The sequence below is a fragment of the Octodon degus genome, unplaced genomic scaffold (genome assembly GCF_000260255.1).
Source record: "Octodon degus isolate 3935 unplaced genomic scaffold, OctDeg1.0 scaffold00150, whole genome shotgun sequence".
In the NCBI taxonomy this organism is placed as follows: domain Eukaryota; kingdom Metazoa; phylum Chordata; class Mammalia; order Rodentia; family Octodontidae; genus Octodon; species Octodon degus.
Genome location: NW_004524726.1, coordinates 3,686,477 through 3,698,200, shown reverse-complemented (window position 1 = coordinate 3,698,200; position 11,724 = coordinate 3,686,477). Strand labels below are relative to the sequence as shown.

Here is an 11,724-nt window from a genome sequence, read left to right as displayed (position 1 = left end):
TTTTTTTAATTTTTTAATTTTTTTTTTTTTAACTTTCTGCAAAGCTTTATTCCAGAGGGGCTCAGTCCTGCTTGGCAGCTGCCTTCCTCATGGCGGCCAGCACATTGCTCAGCTCCTCGTGCTTCCTCTTGGTGGGGATGTGCGTCCCAACCCTTTTCTTGATGAACTTGAGGGCGTGCTTGTTCTTGGAGACCTTGAGCAGCTCCATGGCGTGCCGTTCTCGTAGGGGGCGAAGCTGTACACCTCCCGGATCATGCCCCGCATGAACTTGGTGTGCTTGGTGTGACGTCCGCGATGGCAGCTGTGCCTTGGTTTGCTCACATTCTTAGTCATCTTGTGGCCCTTGTTGAGACCCATGGCTATGGGATAGTGGAGGGCCATGGCTGGAGAAAGTGGAGAGGAAGGCTACTCTTCTTCAGTGGTTGCTGTGGCCTATAAACTTTTAAAATAAGGATGTGAAGCCATTTCAGAATAATTTCCTAGTTCAGCCTAAGTGTTTTAGGACCTACTATTTTAGGAATACAGTACTATTTTTGAGTGCTTTGTCTCTTGCTGTATATGTGAAAAGTAGAGATGGCTTAATTATCTGTCTATCCATCCTACTTTAGACTAAACCTATATGATGAAATATGTTTCTTCTCATTTCATTTATTAAAAGGTTGGTAGAAAGGTAAATAGTTTGTGCCTGGTTTTTATAAAAAGAGTCATGGTGTAATGTTTGCCATAGTTTTAGCCTATTAGAGGAAAGTGTTTTTAAAATTAGTGTGTAAATAGTTTAATGTTGATGTATAGTTGAAAATTTGTGTGTAATAGTTTAAATTCAGTGTAATAAAAGTCCTTTTGTTGTAGGTTCAGTTACCCCTAATAGTTAGGACCATGGGAAATGGGCCAGAGGGCACATGTGTTCCTCTTCTTCAGAGGGAGTCTTTCCCGGAGGTATCTCAATGGGGCTGTTGCTGCAGCCATGAGATTTTTAGCCCTTGCTAGTCAGCAGCATAAATATAGACTAACAGACAAAAAGATGTAAGACCATTACATAAAATCAACAGTCATCACAACAAATTAATAGTCACATAGGCCAGAAAACATATGGAACATGTAAAACAAATCAGAGTGTACTTTTTAGATGCATTGGCCATTCTAAAGAAAATTTACAATATCTGTCTTTTTAGCCATCAGGTTTATAGTTACAGCTTAGACCATTCACCTAGTATTTTCCCTAGAAAGCGCAAATTTTAGTGAGATGGCTCATAGATCCTTTTTGCACAAGGTAAGCCCTTTTTATTTTCTCACCATGACACAGTACTCTTGTCAAAACTGAATGGCCTGAGTCTGGAAGCCCAAACAAGGCTCTACAGACAGGTCCAGTTTCTTTTTCAAATCCAAGTGTCCTTACCCAAGGGTTTCAAGAGCTCAAAGAACAAATATGAGAGAACAAACTCCATTATTGGCAAGGGACTTACCAAACACTAAATCTGAGGGTTTCTTAAATTCCAGCCTCATTTCTCTATTAAATAGTAGTAGAAAACAAGTTATGTTGGCTAAAGTAGAAAGATACGAAAATGTCCCTGGAAGTAATTTTGGCAGCTTTCTGGACCTTTTGATTTCTTGTCTAGGGTTGGCCAGCTATGAGTGGGCTGATGCCCATAGGTGTGTTCCTCCCTGATGAGGCTTGTCAAATTTGTTACCAGAGTTTTCAGGCAAAAGTGTTAGAGCTCTAAGGGTCCTTTCAGACCACACTTGGCCACGTATCTCATAGCTGATCAAAGAGATGAGCAGTGATAACGAGCAGGAAAGAAAATGTAAACCACATGGTCTGGTTGGAAGTACAGCAAGCCACATCTGTATTTGAGGCGCTTACAGAAGCTCTGGGGTTAAGGGCAGGAGTTAGGTTTAGGATGGAGTTGAAGAAAGGGCAAGTATGTAAATTGCAGACTGCCCAAGCACACATAAACTGAGCTTGTCCACTCAAACAGCTCGACCACGTGACTGAGAGGTCATATATCTAATCTGAGTAAAAGATTGGGACCTGACTTCCATAAACCCCAGATGAAAATGAAAAGGAGTACCAGGAGATTTATACATAAGCCTCAGGCTCTCTTTCCCCTAGGTAGTAGTAGAGACAGTAGTGGATAGATAAATATCTTTCCTCTAGATAGTAGTAGAGAACACAACCCAAAGGACAAAGATTACAAATCACTAGAAGGGGAGGAGAGGGCCCGCGCCCCAAGAAGTGTGAATGTAGAGGTAGCACTCTGACTAGAGAGAAACATGGGAAAGCCTAGGGAATTTGGACCTCCCTATCTCATGTGTCTCCAAGCCAGGGAGTTTTAAGAAAGGAACCATCTTCTCCCCAAGCCAAAAGATTAATGACAGATGAATCAGCAGCTAACCAGGACAGCCTAATAGACCTTGCAATTCTTAATCAGTAGAAGTTCAATCAAACCATTCCCTGGTGTCTCAGTAGCAAAACAGTAGTGAAATCACGGGGGAGGGAAAATGGTTGGAAGAGCAGCTGTAGGACCAGTGTTCTGCAGCTGCCTCACTCATCCATGGTGTTCAATACTGTGGCTGCTCAGTTCATTATGGGTTCTGGGTGAATCCTATTATAGGGTGGAACAGCCTCATGTTGTGTGCTGAAATTGGTTGCCAGCAAGAGGGGCTCCTCTTAGTGATACTGAAAATTAAAATTAAAGCACAAATTTAGAGGAAAAGGCTTTAATTAGAGTATAAGCAAAAATGCCAAGAATTTAGTTTTACTGTCCCTTATCAAAGAAGGGTATAAATAATAAAGAAAGATTCCAGAGTAAATAGGAGGCGGGCATATTTAGACTGGGCCCCACTTTGTTTTTTTTACCATATGGAAACTAAAGGTCATTTTTTTGTTATTGAGCTAGAAAATAGCCTTTTACTTGATCTTCTAACTTCCTCCCTGGCGATCTTATACATGCTAGCTAATCTGAAAAATCATTCTGGTGTTAGTACATTTTGAAAGTTGGTTAAGTCATAACATGAGACTGAATTCTAGTTTTGTGAAGGTCCTTTAATTTGTTTTTTAATTCTTTGCCTTAGCCTGAACACACCACCTGGAACTAAAGTCAAACTTTCAGGCATTGTTGACGTAAAAAATGGATTCTTGCTCTTGAATGACTCCAACACTACAGTTCTTGGTGGTGAAGTAGAACACCTAATTGAGAAATGGGAGCTACAGAGAGTAAGTATAAACTGAGAAAAATGGCTTCAACTTTTAAAACACTAAATTATTTTTATTGCAGTCTTAGTTTAAGGAATTCTTCCTGTACTAATTAATAAATTTAGTTCTTTGTATAATAGTTGAATAGAATGAGTGTATGATGATCTTTAGAAAAATTATCTACCTTTGTTAAACACATGTAAAGTAGGTGTCATTTTTTTGTTACATTTTATTACATATAAAAATTCTTTAAAGACAAGTTTCAAAACTGACAGAATATTAGTTATGAGCTATGTCTAATATATCTATATATAATTCTTTCTGCATCTGCAAAAAAATTGTGCATATATCAGTTGTGTATGTTTGTTTTCACTGTATCCATGTATTCAGGTAAAAGTAAATTAGAACTTAACTATAATGCTGAAGGTGTTCTGGCTACACTTGTTTTCCTAGTTGCATTAGTTGATATTTTTCCCTGTTTATGTGTACATTACATTTATTTTGCTATTCATGTAGGTTAACTGGTAATTGTTTCTCCACCTTGCTTCTAGCAACTAATTCTTTTGATCTGTAATGGTCAAATCCCATATCAAAACCTAGCTCTCCACTTCCATTGCTGTTACCATGGTGTAGATGATTAGAATCTCTTGCTTGAGCAAATAAAGTAGCTGTTTAATGGTCTTTCTACATCTCCTTTCTTCATCTTTTATTTTAAATACTTCTTTAGATTGTCATTCTTCCACATAGCTCAGAACATGTTCTACTCTGCTATTGCTTCAAAAACCTTGATTTAAGTTTCAGGGTCCTCTACAGTCTATCCCTAGTTTTCTTTTACTTTTTCTGTTTTTTGAATTCTTTTATTTTTTTAAAATTTTTATTTATTTTTTTGAATTCTTTTACATAGATTGATTTTCTGGAAGCCAAATGAAACTACTATGCCTTTGATTCTCTGCACTTTTTTCCAATTATGCTTTTGGACAACGATGATTTTCCTACTTTTAAGTCATTCATTTTGATTTCTTCTATCTTTACCTGACCAAATTATTTCTGTATTTTTAGATCCAAATGAAATACTTGGCAAATAGTGTTCCTTTATTGAATTCTTGAAACATATTAGTCACATCATAACTATGTTACTTTTATCTGGCACTCAGATTATTTTATTTTCATTTCTTTTAACATGTTCTTGTAGGCTTGTACCACCAGTGCATGAGTATGACTCACTGTCCCATTGGGTGGTTTGTCCTTATGATGGTACAAACAGGTGTGTGGGTCTATGCATATACCACTGGTGATTGAAACTGCCAGGCAACAAGAAATATGAACTATAGTCCTGTTGTAAATGTGTTAAGAGACTATAACTTTCTTGAGGTCAGGATTATATTTGTCATTTTTTGTTCAGTTTTGTAAATATTTGTTTAATAGTATGATACAGTGGCCTAATTAGGTGGTTGTCTCTTAATGTAATCAAATTGCCAATCAAGATTACCCTTCACTTGGTATATAAATGTGCCACACTCTTGCATCAGTCTCCTGTGATTCTTGGGTGGTGGTTCTCTTGTGATTGCTGTTGTTATCTATCAGTGGACATTTCTGTTGTTTCCACCTTTTGGATTGTGAATGATACTACATGAACATGAATGTACAGGTACTTGTCTTTTTAGTTCTTTTGCTCAGAAATGAAATTGCTGTATCATATGATATTTCTGATTTTATTTTTATCTATCTATCTATCTATCTATCTATCTATCTATCTATCTATTTATTGGGATAAGGCTTTTTTTTGCTCCGAATGCCTTCAGGGCCGGTTTGGCTGGCTTGAGTTGTGGGGCTCGAACCACAGCAACCTGAGCCTGACTTCCTTGTTGAAGCAGTCACTTAAAGAACTGAGCTAAGGGGCAGGCCCCCTTTATTTTTATTTTTTTGAGGAGGGAAACTGCCATTCTATTTTCCACAGTAGAAAAGTCATTTTATATCCTCACCAGCAAAAGCACAGGACTTCCTATTTCTCCACATCTACACTAATATTTGTTAGTCAATTGAGAGTCTCATTATGTTTCTCATTTGCATTTTCCTTAGGTTCAGTCATGTAAAGCATCTTTTTGTGAGATCAGTATTCTCTGCACAGTTTTCATGCTGTCTCCATCATGCTCTAGACACAAAGCCAGAGCTCCTCTTGTTATTTTCCCTCTAATGGATGATGGGCCTGTGCTACCTGTTTTTCTATGCTTTAAAACTGTTTGTTTACATTGTCCAGATTGTTGCTGTTTAGGGAGATTAAGTCTGGCTTTTCTCCCCTTATAAGAGTATGAAATAGAAATTCTAAAAGATATTGTTAATTGTATATTTAGAGATTGTATTAGTTTTTGTAAGCTTTCTAATGAAGTTGTATTATAATCTGATTTACAGCTGTTTGCATAATCTTTTACTTATATCTAATATCTAAAATTTTTTTTTGTTGTTGTTTTTGTGTTTTTTAGGGAAGGGTCTACAGGGTGTTCAGGGTCTCACTACTAGGTCAGACTTGCAGTGATCCACCTGTATACAGCCTCCCAAGAGCTGGCATTACAGGCGCATGCCACCATGTCCAGTCTTATAATATCTAAAATTAAAACTGAGGAAAGGACTCATAAATTTCTGTATTTGCTGAGCTTTTTTCTTTTAAATGAGATTAATGTCTAAGTATAGGTTATAAAGAAAAGTGGTATTCATGTACAGTTGAAATTTTTTTGCTAATAAACCAAATGTTATGTCTATCATTACTCCTATCAGTGTACATGAACAATCTAGTATTGCTTATAAAATCTGACAACTTTGGAGTATGTTTGAAAGTACACATGGTGTTTTGTTTTTAAAAAATACCCTTTTCATCATATTTTAATTATATTTCTATAATGATAATTATTTTTTATTACTTATGTATTTGTTATTTTAAAGTAAATTCTATTGGTACATTTAGATATACATAGTGATAACATTTATCATATGGGATTTGTACCTGTACATAATATATCTTGATTTTTTGTTTCTCATTCCTTTACCCTCCCTTCAACCCCTTTCCTCTCTGTATTTACAGATTTATTTTCATCTTTTCTAGTTTTTTTCCTTTATCCCTTCCTCCCCTCCCCCAGATCCCCTTCTCATTTGAACATTTTGTTCCCGTTTCCCAGTATCTATTATAATTTTGTTCCTTATTTACACTTCTTACACATATGTATTTACACATACTTTTTATACGTATATCTGATTTATTTCATGGGAATGTTTTCATGGTGTGTCATGTAATATTCCATTGTATAAAAACCTCACGTCTTCTTTATCCATTTATTGGTGGATGGGCATTTGGGCTGTTTCCAGTATTTAGATATTACAAACTGCTGTAAACATGGGTGTATAGACATCATTGTGGTGTGATGTTAATTCATTCTGGAAGGCACCAAGGAGGGGTAGTTGGGTCAAATGGAACATCTAGTTTTAGTTATTTGAAGAATCCCTACACTAATTTTGATGGCTATACTAGTTGCACCAGACTACACTTCCATCAGTAGTAGAGGAGGCTTCCTTTTCCCTCCAGCCCTCCAGCATTTGTTATTGTTTGATTCGTTGATGTTAGTCATTCTTTCTAGAGTGTGATGGAATCTCAGTGTTGCTTTAATTTATATCTTGAGTGACCGCTGATGTTGAGTGTTTTTTCATGTATTTGCCCTTTCAACTTCTTCATTTGAGAAGTGTCTACTTATTTCAGATGTGCATTTTTGGATTGGGTCATTAAATTTGGGGGCGGGGTCTGAGGTTTTTTTTTTTTAAGTTCTTCTAGATACTAGTCTTTTGAGGAACAGCTGGCAATTTTTTTTCTCACTCAATGGGTTGTCTTTTCACTCTGTTGGTGCTTTCTTTTGCTGTGTGAAAAGTTTTTTGTAGCATCAAATTCCAGTTACTGATTCTTTGTGGTATTTCCTGTGCATTTGGGATTTTGTTAATAAACTCTTTGCCTACGTCCACGTCCTGAAGAGTTTTCTCTAGTCTGTCTTCAAGCATTCAGTGTTTCTGTTGTATACTTAAATCTTTGATCCATTTTGATTTTAGCATGGTGCATGGTGAGAGTTTTAGTGTTTGGCAAGTGGAAAGCTAGTTTTCCCTGCACCATTTATTAAAGAGGGTATATTTCCTCCAGTGATAGAGTTTAGCCTTTATCAAAGATAAGGTGGTTGAGTGTGGTTGGAGTTGTGTTTATATCTTTTAATCCATTCCATTGATGCTCAGGTATGTTTTTTTTGCCAGTACCATGCTGTTTTTATCACAGTAGCTTTATTATTTCAGATCAGGAATTGTGATGTGTGCACCCACACCCACATCCCCACCCTGCCTTTGTTGCCAAGAATTGTTTTTGTTATTCTAGATCTCTTCTGGTTCCAAATGAATTTTAGGGTTATCTTCTAATTCTGTGGTGTATGCTATTGGTATTTTGGTCAAGATTGCATTAACTCTATAACAATTTTGGAGTATGGCCATTTTTTCTCTGTTGATTCTTCCTACCCTAGAACAAGGGATATCTTTCCATTTTGTGATATTCTCTTTAATCTCCTTTTTCAGAGTACTGTCATTTTCAGTGTAAAGGTCCTTTACTTTCTTCATTAGATTGATTCCGAAGTATTTAATTTTTTGATTGCTATTGTTAAAGGTGTGGTTTACCTAATTTCTGAGTTTGTTAATTGTAATTGTATATAGGAATGCTATTGATATTTGAATGTTGACTTTCTATTTAGCTATATGACTGAATGTGGTTATTAAATGTAGAAGTTTTTGATGGAATTTTTGTGCTTTTCTGTGTAGAGTATCATGTCATCCACAACTGATGATAATTTAACTTCTTCCTTTCCTATACTTATGACTTTTATTTGTTTTCTTGTCTAATTGCTCTGGCTGTTTCTAGAACTATATTGAGTAATAGTGAATAGCCTTGTCTTGTTCTTGGTTTTAGAGTGAAAATTTTCTGTTTTTGACCATGCGGTACCAATGTTAGCTATTGGTATGTCGTGGATGCCTTGGAGCTGCTAGGTGGAGCCAGCCACAGCTCTTCTGAATTCTGACTCCCTTTGATGCCTTTCCAGGATGGCTACCAGCAGATCACCTTCTTCTGGGGTGTGTCTGAAACTGAGTAACTCACTACCTTGCAGTCTGCAGCCACCAGTGCTCTATTCCACTGGTACATTTTTCTGTGGAGCTTTCTGAAGTTGCTAATAGTCACCAAGCCTCTGTAGGTTTCAAGTACCCCCTCCCACAGGGCTAGGTGGGACTCAGGGAGAAAGTACTACTTGCCACCTGGCTCTTCTCTGTTTTGGTTCCACTCTTCACTGTCCCTGTAAGCTCAGATTCTAGCTTCAGATCCTTGCTGGGTCCCAGGGACCCCCTTCCCTCTTCCTCTTCTTCACATTGCTGTGTTCCAGCATCTGGATTCTACCTGTAGGAAAGGCTTTTTCTTTGCTGCACACCATTCTGCCATCTTCCCGGAGGTCTATATTGACAGTTATTAAAAACGAAGAAAAAGTTAAAAATGGGAAGTGCTTAACGTGTTAGTGTTAATATCTCAAAATCATAAGAGTTGGGTGCAGAAGATATCAGAAAGAAGTCCTGTTGATGGTGCTTTAAGGCATTTTGAAAGAACTTTAAAAGCTGAGAAATTGCCTTTGCAAGGAGAATATTTTCTTTCTGCTTTCAGATGCATTTTTGTTTTTCTAATTGTAATTAACAATTTGAGATAAAAGAAAACTGAAATTAGTAGTTTGGAAGCTTATTTTTATTAGACAATTCAGTATTTCAGAGTATGATTTAAGACATGAAAAAATAGGGAAATTACACCTTAGGAATAGTAATAATATTATCTCCTAAAATAATTAGAAATCACTTTTATGAATATATTGTTTGCTAATAACCTGATGTTTCAAAGCTTCACTTTTGAAGATGATTTCAGGATATTTATCTGTTTTAAAGTAGAATTCTTGTTGCAAAGTTTATTATCTTAGAATTTGCTACTTTGTTGTTAAGGAGGAAGACTTTCTCCTTAAGAGATAAGATGGATAATTATTTCTCAAATTATAGGTAAAGGTGTATTATTATCAGGGAAATTTAGGGGAAAGCCTTTGAGTAGCTACTGCAAAGAGGAATAAAGTACTTTGTATACTATTGTTTGAAATAATTTCAAGAATTCCTTTTTTCTGGTTTTTCTAAGAACCTATTCAAAGTAATACATTCCTGGTGCAAGTGTTGTAAATATGTATTTTTATTTATAATTTCTGGGTTTTTTCTGTATTTTAGGGAAGGGTCTACAGGATGTTCAGGGTCTCACTACTAGATCAGACTCGTGATCTCCCTGTTTACAGCCTCCGAAGAGCTGGGATTACAGGCTTGTGCCACCACGCCCAGTCTCAATTACAGTCTCAGCACACCCTGGGGGTGGGGCTGGCATGGCAGGCCAGGGATTGAACTCCCAGCCCCTGAGCCTGCTTGTCTGCTAAGCTATTTGGTTGGCCCTTAACAGTTTCTGTTTTCTAATTTTTTTCCTCACAGAGCTTGTCAAAACACAATAGAAGCAACATTGGAACTGAAGGTGGACCACCTCCTTTTGTGCCTTTTGGACAGGTAACAGTGTTCATTTTAGCAGTTGAATTTTAATCAGGAAGTGTCTTTTATTTATACTTACGCTGTACTTAGTTTTGTGTTGACCTATTTATTCATAAGTCATGGAATTATGTGGAAATAGTCAAGTGTAAAGAATTAAATAATTTGGCTGTTCGTCCAGAGATTAAAACAATTGTGAGTTATATCTGAAGAGCAAATCACAATTTATTAAAATAGGATAAGGGAAAGGTTGTGGTTTTAAATAGGAAATTGAAAGCAAGAAGATAAGCATAGCCCATACTTTCTTCCTAAGATTCTGTTCTATTGCCTCACCTGAATACCCCTCTTAGTCAGGGGCTTAACTTGATTTCCAGATAATGTTTTCCTTTTTAACAGTGAGAACCCTACTCTTTAGACATAAACCATAACATTTTCATCTACTTACTTTTCAACCTCCTCTTGCAGCAAAGTGCTGTTTTGAGGTCATGCCTCAGCTGGCCAGATCTTGTGTCTTCCTTGTCATGGTTAGCATCAGATTGCATTTGCAACAATGTCTTCTAGCCCTTCTCTGATTTATCCCTGACAAGTCTGAGAATAATCCCTGTGACTACCTGTTCTTCCATTCATGTTACAATGAAAATTTATGTCTCTGAAATAACACTTGTGAAATAATCTCTGGAAAAAAAATAGCAGTCATAGAACTAAAACTATTGATAGTCTGTATTTCCTTTTTAATTTTCTTTAAAAGTGCTAGCAGAGGGCCAGAGAATTAGCTCAACGGTCTAAAGCACCTACTTAGGCAAGCTTAGGCAATTGCAGGGACTGTCGTTTGATCCCTGGTACCTGCCAGCCCTGCCCCCACTGCAGGGGAGAGGCCCACACACACAAAAAAAAGTGAGGATAAGTTGGAAACAAATAGGTAAGTAGCAGAGATCTAAATTTATAAAGATCATTTAGAAAAATTCTTACATAGCATATTGCAGAGTTATACATGGGTTAAAGAGATAAATGTTGCTCCCTGTTCATGCCAATAGGATACTTATTGGTAAAACTGTAATACACACACACATACACATTTGTGTGGCAAGATCTTTTCCTCTTTTATTAGTAAACTGGATAAAAGTTCATTTTATAGGATTTTATGGTAGAATTGGAATGCAGACCAGAGTTCAGGGCTTATTTTTACATATTTATGTTTATCTTAATTATTTTAGGAGCCTAAAAAGTGTAAAACAATACACAGAACTTCAAAGTGTGACTTGGGTAGAGGTTATGTTGGTAGCTTTAGATTTATAAATTCAGAAATACCTTTTTATATGTTAAGGTAACTACTGCCCAACACAAATATGAGTATTGTGATATAATGGAGAAATTGAGGCTTCAATTTGAAATCTTTTTCTTCTTGTGCATTAGTTTGAAATTATCTTTTTGTTTTCTTTAGAATGTGTAGTTTGTTTTGTCTCCTTTTTCAGATCTTTGACCTTTTTCTCATCTTAATGTCTTATATGTTTCTTCCAATTTTTACATGCATGTCTAGTAAAATGAACAACTAGTTGAAAGACAATACTGTATTACAACAAGTAGTGTGAAATTCACATTTTGTTAAGGGAAATTCTTACAATTTTTCTGTATTAATACTGTTTTGTACTCTTTAAAAAATTAAAAAAATTAAAAATAAAAATAAACTTATCACAAAGAAAAAAAATGAAATTGAGCCAAATTATTACCTTAAAAGGAAATTTAGTTCCTTTTGTCCAAAAATGTCTTAAATATGTACTCTGGTTTAGATGACAGCATTTTTGTATAGCTTTTTAGCTTTACAGTGTTTCTAACTTCCTTTTGAAAGTTACTTTATTTTTATTTTTTATTTTTATTTTATTGAGAATCAAATAGCAATTAGACAGTTTCAAAAC

At 36.0% G+C, this 11,724-nt stretch overlaps 1 protein-coding gene across 1 annotated transcript in view; it reads left to right on the top strand.

Annotated features, from left to right (window-relative positions):
* Positions 1-11,724, top strand: part of Tdrd3 (tudor domain containing 3) — a 136,346-nt gene that overhangs the window by 29,071 nt on the left and 95,551 nt on the right. The window contains 2 exon segments of the mRNA XM_012517180.2: positions 3,073-3,214; positions 9,761-9,832. Coding sequence (XP_012372634.1) covers positions 3,073-3,214; positions 9,761-9,832 — 214 coding nt within the window.